This window comes from Hippopotamus amphibius, chromosome 8 (genome assembly GCF_030028045.1).
Source record: "Hippopotamus amphibius kiboko isolate mHipAmp2 chromosome 8, mHipAmp2.hap2, whole genome shotgun sequence".
NCBI classification, from domain to species: domain Eukaryota; kingdom Metazoa; phylum Chordata; class Mammalia; order Artiodactyla; family Hippopotamidae; genus Hippopotamus; species Hippopotamus amphibius.
Window position 1 is genome coordinate 15,324,070 of NC_080193.1, and position 20,547 is coordinate 15,344,616.

Genomic DNA, 20,547 nt, shown 5'->3' on the forward strand with positions numbered 1-20,547 from the left:
ACAGACATTTTTCCAAAGAAGACATACAGATGGCCAAAAAGCACATGAAAAGCTGCTCAACGTCCCTAATCAGAGAAATGCAAATCAAAACTACAACGAGGTATCACCTCGCACCCGTCAGAATGACCATCAGCAGAAAGTACCAGCAAATGCTGGAGAGGGTGTGGAGAAAAGGGAACCCTCCCACACTGCTGGTGGGAATGTAAATTGATACAGCCACTATGGAAAACAACTGGGGGGGGGGGTCCCTTAAAACACTAAAAATACAACTACCATATGATCCAGAAATCCCACTCCTGGGCATAACTCTGCAGAAAACCATAATTCGAAAAGATACATGCACCCCAATGTTTACTGCAGCACTATTTACAATAGCCAAGACATGGAAGCAACCTAAGTGTCCACCGACAAAGGACAGGATAAAGTTGCGGTACATATATACAATGGAATATACTCAGCCATAAAAAAAAAGAATGAAATAATGCCATTTGCAGCAACACAGATGGACCTAGAGATTATCATACTACAGTTGTCAGACAGAGAAAGACAAATATCATGATACCACTTATACGTGGAATCTAAAAAAAATGATACAAACCAACTTACTTAAAAAACAGAAACAGACAGACTTCAGAAACAAACTGATGGTTACCAAAGCGGGAATGTGAGCAGGGGATAAATTAGGAATATGGGATGAACATATACACACTATATATCAACAAGGACCTACTGTATAGCACAGGGCACTCTACTCAATATTCTGTAATAACCTACATGGGAAAAGAATCTAAAAACAGAATTGATATATGTACTGATACATGTATAACTGAATCACATTGCTGTACAGCAGAAACTAACGTTGCAGAAATCTGCAGAAATAGGTCCCTCGAGAAACCAAGCACCATACTCGGAGGGTTAGAGAGCTCAGGTTTATTAAGCCGGCAGCCCCAGACCAGCTAATGCTCCAGAGTTCTGCGCCCCGAGCTCAGGGTGAGCTTTACTTTTATAGGGGTCAGTGCACATGTTTACAGTTAGCATGGGTAGAGTGGTTACTTGGTTTACAGAGCATGGAAGTTTCCAAACAGAAATTTACTAGAGCAGGTGCAGAACATTCCATTTTTAGCAAAACATCTTATGGTTACATTGGGTTGCTAGGTCATCCCGTTTTGTTGTTGTTTTTCTCGGGGCAGCAAGCATATTTTACAAAAGCAGAACAAGCATGGAGTTATTTTTAGCTGAGCGCAAGTTTCTAATTTTCCTCTTCACTAACACAACATTATAAATCAACTATACTCCAATAGAAATTAAAAATTAAACTAAAAAAATTAGTACTGGGGTGTAATGTACGATAAATATAACACTGCTATATGTTATATATGAAAGTTATTAAGAGTAAATCCTGAGTTCTCGTCACAAGAAAAAAAATTTTTTTCTATTTCTTTAGTTTTGTATCTATATGAAATGATGCAAGTTAACTAAGCTTCATGATGTATGTAAATCATTATGCTGTATACCTTAAACTTATATAGTGCTGTATGCCAATTATATCTCAATATAACTGGAAGAGGGGACTTCCCTGGTGGTCCAGTGGTAAAGAATCCACATTGCAATGCAGGGGATGTGGGTTCAATCCCTGGTCAGGGAACTAAGATCCCACATGCCGCGGGGCAAGTAAGCCTGCATGTCACAGCTACTGAGCCCATGCACCTCAACTAGAGAGCCCGCGTGCCGCAAACTACAGAGCCCACGTGCTCTGGAGGCTGCTCACCACAACTAGAAAAGAGAAAATCTGCATGGTGCAACCAGAGAGAAGCCCACAGGACACAAGGAAGAGCCCGTGCACCGCAATGAAAGACCTCGCATGCCTCAATGAAGATACCGCGTGCAGCAACTAAGAACTGACAGCCAAAAATAAAAATATATAAACAAAAAAACCTTTTAAATGGTAGAATACTTTAAATATATATATACACACACACACATAACCGGAAGGGAAAAAAAGACAGGCAGCACAAATAGTTTTTTTCTGCCCACATTCAGTTTGCTTGTTTATATGGAAGCAACCTAAATGCCCATCAACAAATGAATGGATACAGAAGATGTGGCATATATATACAATGGAATATTACTCAGCTATAAAAAGGGATGAGATGGAGCTATATGTAATGAGGTGGATAGAACTACAATCTGTCATACAGAGTGAAGTAAGTCAGAAAGAGAAGGACAAATATTGTATGCTAACTCACATATACAGAATCTAAAAATGGTACTGATGAACTCAGTGACAAGAACAAGGATGCAGATACAGAGAATGGACTGGAGAACTTGAGGTATGGGAGGGGGCGGGGGGTGAAGGGGAACCTGAGACGAAGCGAGAGAGTAGCACAGACATATATATACTACCAGCTGTAAAATAGTGGGAAGTTGTTGTATAACAAAGGGAGCCCAACTCGAGGATGGAAGATGCCTTAGAGGACTGGGGCGGGGAGGGTGGGGGGGACTCGAGGGGGTGGGAGTCAAGGAAGGGAGGGAATACGGGGATATGTGTATAAAGACAGATGATTGAACCTGGTGTACCCCCCCCAAAATAAATAAATAAATAAAGTTCTTGGTGAAAATGAAAAAAAAAAAACTACATATTTAAGGAAACAAAGAATATTTTATTAACATTGATTTAACAAAAAAAAAAGTTCTATCCATCAATGGGATATTATTCAGCCACGAAAAAGGATGAAGTACTGATACATGCTACAACTTGGATGAACCTTGAACATGTCCTGCTGAGGGAAAGAAACCAGACACAAAAGGCCACATCCTGTGTGATTCCATTTGTATGAAATGCGCAGAACAGGCAAATCTACAGACACAGAAAGTGGGTGAGTGGTTGCCAGGGGCTGGGGTGGGGAGGAGTGAGGAGCGGCCGCTCGTGGATAAGGGGTCTCTGCCTGGCCCCAGCCTCACAGTCCGGCTGCCGCCCTGCTATGCTAAGCAAGGGGTCCCTGGGGAAGGAGAGTGGCACAGACCCGTGGGTCAGAGACAACACTCAGGAAAGAGGGCAGGAGGAGACTAGGGGCAGAGAAACAGGCCCCCCCCAAGGTCCAGCCTCCCTCACGTGACTCGGGAGGAAACGGAAGATCCACATTTGCCCACGTCCGCTACAGGGTGGTCAGGGCTGTTTGAGCCTGGGCGAGGGGCATAAAGAATACCATTTCCTCCTTCCTTCCAGAATCTGGGCTGCTCTCAGGGGTGTGGGGGCCTGACGGACTCCCCCACGGCACACCTCTGTCTGCTCAACCCCCGACAGGTGCCCCCTCTGCTCATTAAGAGAGATTTACTGAGCACCTCTGGTTTGCTGGGCACATGCCAGATGCCAGGGATGTAGACGCAAAAGGCAGAGCCCTCACCTCGCTGTGATCCAGGACCCTAAGTGTGGTGGCCGCTTGCCAAGGAGCACCGAGGCTGGAGTGGGGCTTCCAGTCCACAGGGATGGGGTGGGAGGTTACACCCAATGGGATCCCAGGGGCTGGTGGAAGTAGAGTGCGAAGAACTTGGGGAGCCCCAAGCCCTTTAGCACAGGTGGAAGGCAGACTAGGTACAGGGGCACAGGCAGAGGTAGGGGGCACACACATCAGACTAAGGCATTTAGACTTTGCCTCAAGTTTCCAGAGGATGCTAAGCCACGGAACAAGATCCCGTGTGCCTGGCAACCGAATGGAGGGCAGATGCAGAGGATGGGGCTGGGTACCCGCTGACAGGCCAGCAGGTGTAGCAGTCCAGGTAGCGAAAGGCACTCAACACACACGTGGGAGAAACAAGGGTGGCTGAACGCATGCTGGCTTTCTCCAGGGATGTCCCAGAGCCACTCTGCCTCTCTCCGTTCCCCCCAGGAGTTCCAGGCTGGATGCAGGCTTCCGGGGCCCCCAAAGCTCTCCTGCTTGCTGTGTCCCAATAGACTGACCAGGACTCAACCCAGGCATCAGCCAAAGTCCTGGAACACAGTGGCACAGCTGGCTAGACAGAAAGGTGAGCTAACCCCATGGCCGCCGAGAGCTGCTGGTTCAACCCCCAGCTTCTCCTCTTACTAAACTGTCTCCCGAGGCTGTTACTTCCTCCTCAGTAATACAGAGATAATAACAGCACCGCCCACATGAGCCTACTCGTACCACGAAAATCAATCAAATTACACACACAACATGCACACTCATCAACACGTGGGAACCCACACATCCATCCACTTGTGAACAGATGAACAAAATGCGGCATCTCCATCCAATGAAACATCATTCCACCACAAGACGGACTGAAGTACCAACATTTGCTACAACCTGGATGAACCTTGAAAACACGACATTAAGTTAAAGAAGCCAGAGACGCAAGGCCACGACTGTATATGCTTCCTGTTGTATGAATCACCCAAAGTAAGCAAACCCAGAGAGACAGAAAGTAGGTTAGTGGTTGCCAGGGGCTGCGAGTTGGGAGATTAGAGTGACTGCTGATGGGTGTGAAGTTTCTTTTTGGGGGGTTAAAGATGGTCTGGAAATATAGTGGTGAGGATGGCACAACACTGTGAATACACTTAGTGCCACTGAATTGTATGCTGTAAAATGGTTAAGATGGGCGAATTCCCTGGTGGTCCAGTGGTTAGGACTCTGGGCTTCCACTGCTGGGGGCCTGGGTTCGATCCCTGGTCAGGGAACTAGGATCCTGCAAGCTGCATGGTGTGACCAAAAACATAATTTAAAAAAATAAAATATAATGGTTAAGATGGTAAATTTTACGTTATGTGATTTCTGCCCCAATTGAAAAAAAAAAAATCATATACACACTCAGCTCTGGACCTGGCAGGAGGAGCATGAGATCCTGGAGTTGCCACGACTGCTATTATTATGCCCCCAAAGCAATAATCTCGTGGTACCTACTCAGCTCTTCAGCTGCCTCCACGCTCCCAGGGAAGGGGAAACTCGTTGTGGGCCGCCTGGGGCTACAGCCAAAGCAATGACTAAGCTGGGACCTGGGGAGGGAGAGCAGAGGGACTGGCCTCCACAGCCTGGAAGGGACCCGCCCTCGCACGCCTGGCGCACACAAGATGCTTCCCGGTGCAGGATGCCCTGCTCCTCTCCTCCACCTGCCTGCCCCTTGGAAGCCACATGCTCGGTGTGTACACGTTACAGAGCACGCGTGCCTGTCTTGCTGCTGGGAAATTAAAATAATCCAAAGATGCACCTGGGTGCACTTGGCCTTGAGAAAGCCGTTCTCAAACTCAATTCTATTCTCCAAAGCAGAAGCAACAACAAGATTAATTGCTGGCCTTCCTCCAGCAGCTTTAAACCCTTTCCTCGCAAACTTCAACCCACTTTGTAAATGCAGAAGCTGAGGGATTCCCAGGAAGAGCTGCCCCAGGCCCATAACAGCCTGGGGATGGCATTTACTTTAGGTAACAAGGGTTTTGTTAGGATTTTTTTTTTCCTGCATAGAATGAATTGTCCAAATCTCAGGACTGGAGGGAACTCTGGGACAGAATGAAGTGACGTGATTTCAGAAAACATTCTCCTCTCACGAGAGCCGAGACAACTCAGAAAGCTGTCAAGAGTGGGTAAGCATGACTCTCAAAATCACACAGACCATGCTCTGTGCATCCAACTCACCTTCCTACGGCTAAGCTCTGTCTTTCCCATTTGCCTTAGAGCAGGAATCATAGCCGCCGTGTGTCAGCGTTTACTCAGATGCAGGAACCAAGCCAAATGCTTGGCACACATTATCGTCTCTTATTTAGTCCTCATCACGATGCCTGCCTCTCCTGGTGGTTATCACACCCACTGTACAGGTAAGGAAACTGAGTCTCAGAGAGGTTAAGTCACTCGCTGAAGGTCACACAGATATGAGTGGTAGAACCGGGATTTGAACCCGGGTCTGTGACTCCAGAATCTATTCTCATGACCACTTGCTGTGCTGTCTGCCAAAACTAAGAAGTGCCTGGGACAATGGATACATACCATTTACATCACTAAAGAGAGAAAGATGTCTCCGTTTTAATAAAAAGACTAAATATGAGGAAGGGAGAAAAGCAACAATTAATCAGTGGAGATTTGGGTACCTTTCAGAGCCTCTAGGGAACTGGTTTCCACATCCTTCCAGAATTATCTTCAGCTTCAGATTTACCAAAAGGATGATGGCTTTATTATGGTAGGACATTTAGGTAAAGCACTCTTGCTACAAAGGGTTAACAGACTTTCCATTCCACTATGAATTAATGAAGCACTGGATAAAATTAGAAAAAAAATTTAAGACAGCACTAAGCTTGAAAGAAAAGGAAATCCCCAGGTGCCAGAATCAAGGAGGGGACTCAGACCCAGTAGGGGACGTGGTCCAGGGGTACCAGAATGGTTCCAGGCTCTGAAAGCTAAGGGCAGGGCTCCTAGCCCACTGAGTGACAGCACTGGCCTTGGGTCCATATGGGTTAGAAGTGAGATTCCTATCAAAAGCTACAGCACAAAGGGCTCCCTCTCCATGTAAGATGGGACAGAAAAATGTTCCCTGCTGCCCCAGAGAATCAGCAAGGAAGCTGACTCTGTAGAAGAGTGGCAGGGAGCAGCGGAGAGGAGGAGGACTCTGTGATGAATCCAAACTCCAGCCTGCGTCACGCATGAGAAAAAAATCCAAACCTCCAGGGTGCAGGAAAGCCAAGTTTAGGAATGAATGGAAAGTGTTTCCGGATCAGTGGAAGCCCTAAGGTACCCAGAACAACAAAAGCAAAGCACTGTGTGAGGCACTGCTATAGCCCTGGGCACAGAGTACTCTCATAGGGGAGGGACTTCAATTAAGCCCATCTCCACTTGGTTTAGCCTTGGCATGAATCTGCAAATGAAGTTAGTTAGAAGGCTGTGAAAACCAGGAGGAGACAGCCCAAAGAGAAGCTCAGAGTCAAGAACCAAAGTACACAAGCGAATGACCACCATGTGGGAGAATCTGCAAACACAATAAATGGAACTGAACTCCAAGAAGATGAGACAGCACAGACTATATAGTAAGCTTTAAATTATTTCAAATAATGTAAGAACAGTGCCCTGTGACAAAAGCAGTGAATTTGAAAACCAAAGAGAACTTACAAAAAAAAAATTTTTTTTTTAATCTGTGACATTAAAAGAAATAAGTTGGGTTAAGGCAGCAAAGATGTAATAGTTAAGAATGAATTAGTGAATTGGAGGACAGACCTAAGGAAACAACTCAATACAGGAGAGAGCAACAAAAAGACTGGAAATAGGAAAGAAAGGTAAAGAGGCATTTGGTACAGAATGACACGGTTCATTGTCTTTCTAAAGGAATTCTGAGGAAGAAGATAAGGAAAAGGGGAGAGATTACATTTTCAAGATGGAAGACATGAGTCGTTTTTAGAACAATACAGCATAAACCATTCCCAGGCAGGGTAAATTAAACCCACACCTAGATGAAGCATAATTTAAAAACAAAAAAACCCAACGGCAACAAATATTTTTAAACAAAGGAAAAAAGCAGATTTCTACAAAGAAACATCAATTAGACAAAAGAGCTGACTTTTCATCAGCAAAAAACAGACCAAAAACTCAGTGCTGAGAGAAAACATGCAGCAACCTCAAATTTTATACCCAGCCAAGTGATCATTCCTATAGGCTGGCAAAATAAAGACACTTTCAGACAAAGCTCACAATTCACAGAGATGCACTGAAAACTCTATGGAAAGGTATGTTACATAAGCAGAAACTGAATCTGTAAGGAAGAATGGTTGCAAGAATTAACAGAGTCTGCATAAGACAACAGTAAAAAACAACATATAGGTTTTAGAAATAAAAAATGCTTCAGAGTGGTACAAATTAAAAGCCTGCTAAGGTCCCTGATCATCGGCACAAGGGCAAGATAGTGATTAACTTGAGGCATGTCAAAGACGGCAGACGTGTCAAGAATGACATGAAGTACTGAAGGAAGAACAGAATGCCCTTAAAAAGAAGGTATGTGGCCAACATATATATTGAAAGGTTTACAATCAAAATGATTCGCACCTACCAGCAACTATTGAACACTTATGATATATGAAGAGCTTTACTCAAATTCTCATTTAATCCTCAAAGCAGGTTCCCATTTTACAGATGAGGAAACTGAGACTCAGGGAGGCAAAGTTTCTTGCTTAGACAGTAAATCATAGCGCCGTGATTCGAGCCCACGTCTATCTGCTGGTAAAGGCCAAGGTGGTGAAAGGCTAGTCTGTGCCCACATGAGACTCTGGCTGAGGTCTCAGATGCAGGAGAGGACAAGATACGGGAAATCCTAAGAAGTATCACGTGGGCGAGGCCTATGATGTGCCGGGTGCTCACCCGGGGTACTTTGATCACTGGGACCCTGGTGTGGATGCTCAGGAGGTGGGAAAGGATCCCCCCGCTTCTCTTTCCATCACTGTGTGACTGAGCCACACCAACCATACTGATGTCTCCTGCCTGGCCACCTGCCCTCCCTCCCGGAGGTACCTGGGCCCTGAGACCTGACTGCTCCCTCTTGCCTCCCAGGGGGCTGTGCCAAGAACAGAAGGCCGACTTCTGACAGCCTGCCTGTCCACAAAGGTCACACGGCCGGGACAACAAAGGGCCTTTTTGTCCTCGTGCTTAAGGTGGCCGCCACCACCAGCGGAAATCACCCACTTGACCTTCTGGTTTTATGAATTAATAATAAAGGTGGAGCCGGCGACAGGATGGCTGGCAGGACCAGGGTGCCAGGCTCCTGTCACCTTCCCCAGCCTCTCCAGCCTGGGCAAAGGAGGCCCTGCCTTATCTTCCAAAGCAAGTGGGCACTCCTGAGCTGAAAATGCCTTGTTCCCCAGGCTTGAGATAACAGATACTGAAGTGCTTTGCAAAAGTAGCTGCATCTTATCAACACACAAAGCATTCTGTCCCTAGGACTGGGCCGTATGGCATATCCGAGTGGTGATTAAATTCCATGCTGCATTCTGGGGACCATTAACTCACAAAAAAATTATCCTGCCAGTGTGGGGGTGGGAGAGGCGAGAAAGAAAGATGCATAAGGGATCTAATTACTACTAATCCCTGGAGCTGGAAAGTCTTGGAGTGGATTGTCAGTTGCTTTCATGCAGAGAAAACACAACTTCTTCTTCTGAAACAGACGCGAGCCACACCATCAGACCCAGGAAATGGAGGGGGGCCTCTTCTTCTTAGCCCTCCCCACATTCCTCACACTGCCCACCACCAAGCTTGCCCTCCCTGGGGGATTTGGTGGGGTGGGGGTGGGGGGGGCACACAGTTCTAGAACTTTCCACATCACCCAGAGCTAATCCTATCTGCCTCGAGGTCTGATTTTCCCCTTGCCAACTTGGTAAACAACTGTGTGGAACACCATTAACAAGGTCATGAGGCAGCAGTGTTGCCTCTCCCAGATAACACAGACTTGGGGACACACGCTTTCCATCTATATTACATCACAGGGGAGAGGCAGTTTCTCTTTGCACTGGAAAAAGAGCCCTGGTTTTGAATTTTCGTCCCCCACATAGCATCTAAGTGACCTTTTTCTAAATTATGTTTTCTTTGTTTTTGTTGAAGTATAACTGATTTATAACATCATGTTAGCTTCAGGTGTACAGCAAAGCAATTCAGTTCTACATATGCATCTAAGTGGCCCTCAGCCATCACCTGCGTATCTGAGCTTCAGTTTCCTCATCTGTAAACGGGTAACAAAAGTCCCACTGGGCTCTTAGGAGGGTGGGAAGATGATGGATGGAAAAGGCCCGAGAAAGAACAGCCGTTAGCTCATCCGCAGCCCAAGACCATCTGGCTGACTGCCACATCTTCAAAGGGATGGAACTGGGGGCTCAGAGAGGGCTGCGTCCTGGGGCAGGCGTCTCAGCACCGCCGCACAGGGCAAGCCTGACGATGGCCCGGCCTCCAGGCCCTGCTCTGCAGCTACTAACGTGGGACAACCAGGTCAGCTCAACAGGGTGCAAAATACCAGGGTGGGCCAGAGCAGAGGGTGCTTTGGGTGCCCAGGAATTAGCTCGCTTGCTACCCAACCCTCTCCACGTTTCCAGGCTGCGAGCACCCAGGGAGTGGGCAGAGGTCTGGACACCCCACCCGACCAAGGCAGAAAAGGCTCCGGAGAGCTGAGGCCACTTGGTCCCCGGTGCTGTGGTCTTGACCACTGTGCCCAGGGCTCCCCGAGAGCTCAGCCTTTGGGGACCAGTCCTTCTAGGCATGTTTGTTCCTCCCTTTGCAGGGAGCCACCGTTTTTCATTTTTCTAAAACAATTTAAGTGCTCTTATCATTACTTTCTTATTGGGGTCGGATTTACATACAGTGGAATACATCCTCACTGTTTTGAGAATCTCATGAAAGCTAAGGGTCCACATTTCCCAAAGCCACATGGACACAAGTCTGTGCCCCACTTTATGGGGCTCAGAGACTCCCCGAGGATCCCAGATTAAAACCAGAGTCCACTCCAGAGGAAACGGGAAGGGAGCCAGGTAGGCCTTGGCGGCCGTTTAGGACCTGACAAGCCTTAGTGACAACAGGAAGAACACAGCAGTACTAGCTAGACCGCCCTTACCCTTCAAGGTTCCGAGCTTCAGGAGGGCAGGGAAGGCGTCTGGTGCACTGGGGAACGTGGCACGTGGTGAAGCGGGGCCGAGGCTGTGGCCTGGAGCTGCTTATAACCCAAGAGTACTGCCCAGCGGGGAGATTCCAGTGGAAAATGTAGTGCCACCCCGAGGAGCCAGCCCAGGCCACACAGGCCCCCCACATCTCTGGTCCCCTCCCAAAGCATGAGGTCCGGGCATCAGACCAGGAATTGAATCCCGCCTCTGCTTCTCAGTGGCCTGTGGCCTTGGGCAGTCACATCCTCTCTTTCTGCCTCGATTTCCCCATCTCTGGAATGGGAAGGCCACAGTGTTCCTGGAAGGACTCCATGAGCCACTGCGGGGAAACCTCATAGCTCAGCCCAGCATTTGACAGATGTCACGCGCCCGATAAACATTAGCTCCAACCATCACAAGGTCTGAACTCCAGATCTGGGAGACTGTTTTTTCTTCTTCCTTCTGGCAGCTTCTTGGCATCTACACAGACGTGCCTGTGGAGCTCTTTTGGAGCCTGAAGGAAAAAATAGACCCCTCCACCTTTCCCAGAATCCTCCTCTTATTATTTCCTTTCCAATTCCAGGAGCAGACACGGGGGGGGGGGTGGGGGTGGGGAGGACAGGAAGCAAGGGCCACCTCCAGGCCAGCTCAAGGTGGTGACAGGCAACACGCTCCAGTGAGTGAGTCCTAAGGAGGCTTTCTTCCTGTCCAGGGCCCAAGTCACACCTTGGGACACACACTGGGCTTGACGCCACGCCTGCTGAGGAGAAAGGCCAGCTCACCACTCAGACATACAACCAGGATGCTTTCACTTGGGTTTTGTTTTTTAATTTTTTTTTTTAATTGGAGTATTTTTGCTTTACACTGTTGTGCCAATTTCTGCTGTACAACAAAGTGAATCAGCTGTATTTATACATATATCCCCATATCCCCTCCCTCCTGAGCCTCCCTCCCACCCTCCCCATCCCACCCCTCTAGGTCATCACCCATCATCGAGTAGATCTCCTTGTGTTATGCAGCAGCTTCCCCACTAGCTATCTAGTTTACATTTGGTAGTGTATATATGTCAATTTACTCTCTCACTGCTTGTATTTTTAATATGAATTTTAACAATCTAGGTAGTTAGCTTTCCTGGTGCAGAGAAGATGTTTGGGAATACTTGTTTATGTTTTACATCGATCGATGAGACTTACAGGCAAGGAGAAGTGGGTGTGCAGACCCGAGGATGCCCTGTGTGGGCGAGCTTGCGCTCAGGCCTATTTTTGGTGAGGCTGGCACTAGATTTTATACCGGATGCTTGCCCCTGGGTGATACGCCTTGGGTTATAAAGTCCCCAGGGCCTTCACCCCCTAAACATGAACCTTTTGTGCTCTGAGTGCAAAGGTGAACAAGACACATCCTCCACGCTCTCAGGGAGCTCCAAGTTTCGAGGGGGTGGCATGTGACAAAGCTGACAAGGACAACAGGGTGTGATGTGCGCTCTATGGGAGGGAAAGCAGGGGCTGCGGGAGGGCTGAGGACGGGCATTTAACACACAGAGGTTGGAAGGAGGGGAGCTAGGGGTGGCTTTCTGGAAGGAAACAATAGCTAAGATGAGCTCCAGACGAAGAGCGTGAGTTTCGTAAAGAGAGGGCAAAGATGAAAAGGTGCGCGATCTTCACCTGGGTGGTGGTTGCAGAAGTACTGCCATTATGCAAATGCCGAATTACGTGAGATGGCAAGGGTGCTGCAGGCACAGGGAACAGATTGTGCAAAGGCCTGGAGGTAAGAAAAATACATGGGCAGGCTGTTCCTACCCCTTCTGGGTTCCTAGAAATCTGAGAGGCAACCAAACATAGTGAAGACACAAGCGCTGGCAGGACAGTGAATGGGGATCCTGGGGTCCCCTACTCCTCTGTTTATGAGCTGTGGGACGGCAGGCAAGTTGCTTTACCCCTCTGAGCCTCAGTTTCCTTATCCGTAAAATGGCCAGAGTACCGCCTTCCCTGGAGGATTAGCATCAGGATTCCCCGAGAGTGCATGCAAAGGGACCAGGCTGACTCTTCAAATCGGGGACCATCTTGGTCCTCAGAGAGGCAGGGGAAGCCTAGCAAGCCCGTGGACACAGCCTGTTCTCTGGCTGCCCTGGTCCTAGGCTCTTCCCCCTTCTCAGGGATGCTTCCCAAGGGTTCTTATAGGAACACTCCACCCAGCCCGCAGGATGCTGGGAGCTCATGTTCCCATACCAAGTCAAGCACTGCCTGACATACATACATCATCTTACTGAATCTATACGGCGACCCCGGGGTTCAGGTGGGGTCACTAATGCTCAGAGCGGTGAAACGACTTGCTTAAGGTCATGCAGCTGTGAAGAAGTGGGACCAAGACTTAACTCTCAGTCACTTGTGGCTCTGAGCAACCAGGACCTATCGATGTATTTAAAGCATGGCTGTTAATACGAAACACTTGTGCTTCTCCTAAATACTTCACGTGTATTCACTCACTCAATCCTTCCCAACAACTCAGAGGAAGGTACCACTTCTATCCCGATTTTACAGTGCATGAAACCAAGGCACTCGCGGCATAAATGACGCCCAAGGCTACGTACATAGCAAGATCCCTTAACTCTGGCCCCCGCCCCAACATGAGCCCTGACTATGTCCGTGTCCTCATCTCATACAAACCTCACTCATTGTCCTCAACTTGTTCCTGCCAAAGGACCTTTGCATTTGTGGCACCCTCTGCTCCAATGCACTTCCTACTGGTCTTCACGCAGTAGGCTCCTTCTTATTTGGGTCTATTCCATTATCACCTCCTCTGAGAAGCCCTCCCGATCCACCCTAAAGAAATGCTGTCTTGCCCCTCCCACAACACCCATGCCATTGGATTGTATCTCGTTCACAGAACTTGACACCTATGGGCTGATTTGTTTATACTGTGCATCTCCCCTTAGGAATATCAGCCTCTCTGGGTCTGAATAGGTAACAGTGCTCAGACTGTGCCAACCCCTTTCACAGGACTCGGGGGAAGTTTCCACCTACTTAAAGTTTAGATGACGAAGGCATTATCCTCCCCTCTAGTCTGACCTCAGAACTCCTTCCCTGACCTCCTCTGTCTCCTCTCCCTCTTTGGGGTGTGAAATCTGAGTTCTGAACAGCAAAAAGGGAAGCCACATCAGCTACACCTAGGAAAGCAACAAAGCATGGAACACCCAGCATCTAGCATCCCCTGTGGGAGGCTGGACCCAGGAGACTGGCAAGATTCCCAGTATGCTCTGCAGCTCTGTCTCCTGTCAAACCCATAACCAGATGGAATTCCCCAAGAGTGCCTGCTGTGGCGGCTGCCTGAGAGACTGCAGCCAGTGACCAGGCCACCCCTTCTGCAGAGATCTCAGCCTCAGAGAACCCCCACTTCCAACCATCCAGATTCAAGGCATCCAGAGGGCACTCAAAAAATAATGAAAACAGGGGAAATCCAAGAAAGTCAGGTGAGGGGAATCCTACCTCCTCTCTCACACAAGCCTTGGGGTTGAACTAGACTTTATGAAACTTTTTGAATAAGCGAAATAGTCATACACGGTTCAAAACGAAAATAAAAAAAAGTTAACAGTGAAAAGCTCACTCCTTCCTTCATCTCTTCTACCAAATCCCCCAATAAGTATTCATTACTCTTACTTCTTTGATGCAAATAAAACATTTACAAAAATATACTCTTACTCCCCCTCTTTAAAAAAGACTCCATATTATATATATGCACCACACCTTTTTTTCCCTCCAGTTGAAGATAGCTCTATATTTGTACACAGGAAAGTGTCTGCATACATGTCTGTACATGCATGCATGTGTAGACAGACACCAATAATCAGGGGCTTTCTGTACTTTGCACGCAATTCTCCTGGAAAGAGGTGTTTAGACTGGGAGTCAGGAGGGGTCATTTTTCAGCCCACGCACAAATGTCTGGGCTGCTCCCTCCAGCTGATCAACCATGGACGCTGACTGTCTGCACTACTGGAAGCAGGCACCAGGAGCCAGCTCCCGCCTGGATATGACATATGCAGCTCCCGTTTCTTTGAGCATCTATCTACCAGATACTAGCAGAAACCCCATTCTGAAGAGAAGGAAACCGAGACTCAGAGAGGTAAAGTGACTAGCCCAAGGTCACACAGCCAGGAAGTGGCGCTGGCAGGGTTCACACCCGGTCTGCCCATTGCCAAAGCCGGTCTGCCCACTCACCTGGCCTCTAGCGGTCTTCAGTCTACACCCCCACCCCCCACCCGCTTCACAGCCCGTAGTAGAACAAGGCGCCCTCTGGTCAGGGCCCAGGGTCAAGTTCCCAGCCCGGCTGGACTTGGGCGGTCAGGCGCTTCCGCCATCACTTCCCTGCGGTCACCTCGGCCCCGCGGCCCGGCCTCCGGGTGCGCCCTGCCCCGCGCGGATGCGGGGCGCGCAGCCTCTGAAGAGCCGGGGAGTCCGGGCGAGCTCCAGGAAGGTCGCCGGGCTCCAACAAAGTGTGCTCTTCGGACGCTGCCTCGCTTCATCCTCCCAGTTACCCACGGAGGGAGCCCCACCTGGACCCGTTTTACAGCCGGGAGGCGCAGACATCCGCTCACTCGGGTTCCCAGCCAGCTCCCATCGACTTCAAAACTTTCCTCCCCCTGCGCATCGCGAATCCAAACGACTTTCAGGTGCAGGACGCGTACAACGGCTGAGCCTCCCGGGGCGCTCGCTCTCCCGGGCCCGGGCGCCTGCCCTGCCCTGGGCGGGTTGTGGGGGAAGCCCGGACCCTGCTCCCTCCCGGGTCCGCAGTCCCAATGCTCGGGGGTTCCCAGCCAACTCCCAGAGCGCCGAGGCAGAGCGGCCGCGACACTTACTCAGCATCACCGCAGCCGGCAAAGTGGCCGGCGGGGACCCATTCGAAAGAAGGGGAGACTGAGGCGCGGAGAGAGCCGGCGACGAGCCCAAGGTCACACCGCGCGGTGGCCCGAAGCCGAGCGGGTGGCCGTGGGCTGGGGGCTCTCGTGCCAGCCGGCCGGCGGTCCCCGCCCCCGTCCCCGCGGGATACTCACAGCCCGTCTTGCCCTCGAGCTCCCGCACCTCCGCGGACGCGGAGTGGGTAGCGCCCATGGTGCCCGCGGCGGGGTCCCCGGGGCGCTCGTCCCTCCCGGGCCCTGGGCCGGCGTCGGCTGCGCAGGGGCCGGGCCGGCCTCGGGTCCGACACAAGTCGGGACGCCCGGAACCGGTCTGAGCCGCGGGTTCCGCGTGGGGCGCGAGCGCGGCCTCTTATAGCGGCGGCGGGCGGAGCGCCACGGTCCTAGCGCCCGCCGGCTTCCCGCATCGCCGGGGTGCGGGGGGTGGGGGGGGGAGGGAAATGCCCCGCCCCGGGCCGGAAACGGCGGGGAGGGGGGTGGGCAGAGCAGGGGGACCGTGGGTCCCCCTTCCCCACGACGGCGGCCGTGCTCATCGCGCCTCACCCCTTCTGCACCCCTGCAGCCTCGGGGAAGAAGCAGGTGTGAGCAGAGTTGGCGTATAGGTAGGCGGGTCAGACCATGGCGGTTCCGTGCCCACCCCCACCCCGGTTCCACTACACATCCTCCCAGATCACAGGAGGGAAACTCCCTGGGAACAGTGGAGAAGGACAGCGTTAATTAGCTCTATGGCGAACAGCAATAAAGATAATATAATAATAATAATAATCCAACTTGAATGCTCAAGTGGCGGGGGGGGGGGGGGGGGGGGGGCTTTGTTTGGCTTATTCCAGAAAAGCCCACCCTGATGAAGTGGACATACACGTACAAGACTGGCCCGTCCTAGCCACTCAGCCTAGTTGCTTAGGGTGGGGATGTTCTCAAACTTTAGATTCAGGGATTCTGACTCAGGCAGGGCCCAGGAGGCAGCATTTCAAACTGCCAGAGAGAATGCAGTCCTTCTGGGAGAAGTTTTGCCTGAAGCTGGCTGAAGGAGTTGGGTTCCGTAACCAGGCTGGGTGACCCTCGTCCGTCCTGCCACCTGTCTAACCATGATTCCTCCTCCTTAAGATGGGGATAATTATAGTCAATGAGACGCCGATCAGAAGGGCCTGGCCTGGGACACAGCATAAGGCAGTCCACTTTACAGCAGAGGAACTGGTTCTCAGAAAGGTCACACAGCCAGGGCAGAAATTCAAAGTCAACACTTTCCCTGTCTCAAGCTCAGACCACTGTGCTCCACGGTGCCTGGTGACGTGGCCATCAAGGGTTGGCATGTATTCAGGGTCTGTCCTAGGTGCCAGGCTCCGTTGATAGTGCTGGGTGGGGGTTCACGGAGACTTGAGCCCCCCACCTGCATCCACATCACAGGGTGCTGGGGAGGCAGTGCTGAGAACCAGCTACCCAAACCTGCAGACCACAGGTCCAAGCTGAGGGTCATAGCCCTTCCCAGGGGCAGGGGTGCTGTTCAGAGCCATTAGGGCACTCCTGAAACCTGCCGGAGTAGCAGATTCAGCCCCGTCCTGGTTGGAACTTCAGCTCTCGTTCACACTCAGTAGAGGCACTCAGGTAGCTGGGGCAGCACCGAGAATGCGCCTTTTCAAAGCTTGCGCACAGGGGCCGTGCAGAGAGCTCGCCAAGCTGGGGACATGCTGGCTGCGGGCATCAGCTGGTGCAAGCAAACTGGAAGGCTGCCTGGGAGACTGCATGTCAGGTCAGAAGGAATCTAGAAACCCAGACTGGCCTCTGGATCAGGAAAGGGGGCCCTGGGCCCCTTGGGAATTACCCACAACTGCTGGACACGATTTTGTTCCGACTTAAAATATCTGTTCCTGGAATTTTATTATATTAAATTATCCAAGGATTAAATGCTGGGGCTTTTTGCTGGGGAGATAGAAAATGATGTTCTCATGACTGCCTCTCCTCCCCCTTGGCATGGCTGCTCTCAGAGCTGGTACAGTGCAGGTGGGTAGGGGTAGAAACCCTGGGGCAGTGCCCTGGGGCAGGGAGGGGGCACATGGCCTTGCTCTGCCCCTCGAGTGATCGCAGAGAGACCCCCAGTGTATGGGGTGAAGGGAGGTGGTCTTTAGTCCATCACCTATCTACACCGTCAACTTCATCTCAAGCCCCGCCGGCCGCCGCTGCTGTCAGCTCCTAGACAAGCATTTCTGCTGGTCCCTTCCCGCCAGGAACTCCCCTGCCCTCCCTTCTCCCGTGGCAGGGGCTCCTCAGATCTCAGCATAAATATCACCTCCTCCGAGAGTCCTTCTCAGGGCCCCCATCCGCTCGCCTGAGTCTGCCGCCAAACGAGCCACCTCCACCAGCCAGTGTAATGACCACAGGGACTTTATTCCTGAGGGCAGGGCTTGGAGGAATAATTAGGGGCTCCTTGTGGCAGCAGGAAGGCACAACGTGCGGACTTGCTTGTTCATTCTCTTATTCATCGCCCATTTATCAAGGGCCCGCGGTGTACAGGGGCCTGCCTGGGGCTTGGAGCTACACTTCTGCTCTTAGGAATTGAGTCCCGGAGGAGTGGGAGACAGACACACAGGAGGTGACAATGCAGGGGGGTAAACGAAAGCCCACAGAGATCTGGAATGTTTGAGCTGGAACAGCCCCTGGGGAGACTGTTAACCTCTAAGCTGAGCTTTGGGGAGTCCACGACTGTCCCCAACTGTAGTCCCAAAGGGACCCACCAGAGGCAAATACTGGCTGGACAGAGTGCCTGTGAGGTGTGGGGGCCCTGCGGTCACCCACCCTCTGCCTGGGTTTTGCCTCCTTCTCTGGCAGTGATGCACACACACGGCAGGGCTCTCTGCACACGAGCCTGCAGCCGCTGCTCCACGACGTCAGGCCTTTAATTCAATCCTGCTAACAGCGTCAGAGCACCAGGGAGGTCTGCAGCACGGCATGGGGGTCTGGCTGGGCTGATTGGATCTGCTGTCTGGAGCCGGGGAAGAGGGGGCACCCTGTGTGGTAATCTTTATCCTCCCCCTCATTCAGCGTGACCTTTGGAGAGCTAGGAAACACTCTGGTCACCAGGCAACTGCCTCTCTTCTCCCAGGGGAGCTGATTAAAAACAGTGGCTGCGGTGAGAATGACTGGTACCTGTGAGGCCACCAAGGGCAGCTGAGCCCAGAGATGGTGAGGATGGTCTTCATTCATGAAAGGGAAGCAGACTACCGAACCACGCTTGGGCAAGTGGCTTTGCCTCCGTGGGCCTCAGTTTCCAAAATCTGTAAAATGGGAATGATAATGGTGCCTTCTTTACAATGCTTGTGAGGGTTAAGCGTGGATTCATATATGTAAAGGGCTTAAAACAGTGCCTGACACAGGAAGTGCTATCCAGTGAGAAAGCAGAGGGGAAGCTCTGCTTTGCAACATTGCTGGTTTCCCTGGTGTAAATACTGCCACCATGGTCAATTTCAAGCTACCAGTAATGAACAATGGGCTTGCAAAATTCCTGAATGTTTAACAACTAGTTCTTGCAAGCCAGTCTGAGACAACGCAGCACACCACTACAGAGTAGGCTGTTATTACTATTCATTTGTTCATCTGTCCATTCATTCACTCATTCACTACTGAGTGCCAGGAATTCAGACACTGCAATGAGGTAGTCTCTGACCTCACAGTCTGGAAGGAAAGAGATAGGAAGAGACCATCACTAATGGGTACACTGGTGGGTACCTAATACATGCCCATTTTATTTTGGGGAAAACCAAGGTGTTCAGAATGCATGGTAAAGCAGAATCAGGGTATACATACCAAGTGGTGTAAATGGAGGTCCTATAATTCACCTGTATTGCTCCCCTGTCCCTCTCATCACTTAGCTTGGGGGGGGCGGCTGCGTTCCCAAGGCTTGGCAATGTTCTGGGAGCAACAAGACACTTTTCTTAATTTAGGGGCCACTGACCCTAAGAAAGTTACAAGGACGCCAAGTGCCATCTTGCTTGGCCTTCGACTTAGAGAAGACCACACCTAAACCACTTGGAACAAGTAGGAATCAGTGGTGCTCTTGTAAAATACATCCAGGGAAGGAAACCCCAGAAATGGCTACACCCGTGTCTTGACTCTGAAACAGTTTTTCTGTTAAGCTCATCTAAGCTCCTTATGCTGGGCTCATATGTCTTAGTCTCTTGGTTTTAGTGTGAATGGAATCAGAGACGAATCATCCCCAGTTTGCATTTTGAATTAAAGTTGTTCTTTTGGTTTTCTTTTAAGCAAACCTTTCTTACCCGAGGCACCCTGATCTTTGAAGCTAACCTTGGGTGACGGTGCGCTGTAGGAGGTGGATTCAGATCTGAGTTGCATCCCGGCTCTGCCACTCCCTGGGGGGTGTGGCCGTGGGTTGGTTCCTTTGTAGCTCTGAACCTTGATGTCCTCATCTGTATAATGGGTCCACAATCTCATCTTTTTTTTTTTTTTACTCTGAAAACGTTGCTTTCAATCTTTTATGATTTTTTAAAGAACTTTTATTGAGATACAGTTAACAGACAATAAACTGCATATATTTAGAGTGTACAATTTGGTATCCCAATCTCCCAATTCATTCCCCCCAACCCTCCCTGCTTTCCCCACTTGGTGTCCATGTTTGTTCTCTACATCTGTGTCTCTATTTCTGCCTTGCAAACGGGTTGATCTGTACCATTTTTCTATAGCCCGCATATATGTGTTAATATATGATTGTTTTTCTCTTTCTGACTCACTTCACTCTGTACGACAGTCTCTAGGTCCATCCATGTCTCTACAAATGTCCCAGTTTCATTGCTTTATTCAGCCATTTCACTCTTGCTGAATCCACCTTTATAGAGAGGATTCAGCAAGGGTGAAATGGCTAGGAGGTGACAGGGTTAGGTTTGGATGCTGAGCCGGCCACCTGGGGGACCGTGAACTGACCAGCAGGGCAGTACCACTGGCTGGGATCCTGCCACCTGGTTCATCTTAGCACCTCCCCAGCCAGGGGGTGGGAGTGGGGGCAGGCACAGCTGTCTCCTCCCTCCCT

General features: G+C 50.4%; 1 protein-coding gene across 1 annotated transcript in view; it reads right to left on the minus strand.

The window, feature by feature from the left end:
* The window catches only part of TESC (tescalcin), a 62,736-nt gene extending 47,006 nt beyond the window's left edge, over positions 1–15,730 (minus strand). The window contains exon 1 of the mRNA XM_057746311.1: positions 15,648–15,730. Coding sequence (XP_057602294.1) covers positions 15,648–15,705 — 58 coding nt within the window. The 5' untranslated portion in view covers positions 15,706–15,730. The remainder of the gene's footprint in view (positions 1–15,647) is intronic.
* Positions 15,731–20,547: the final 4,817 nt, after the last annotated feature.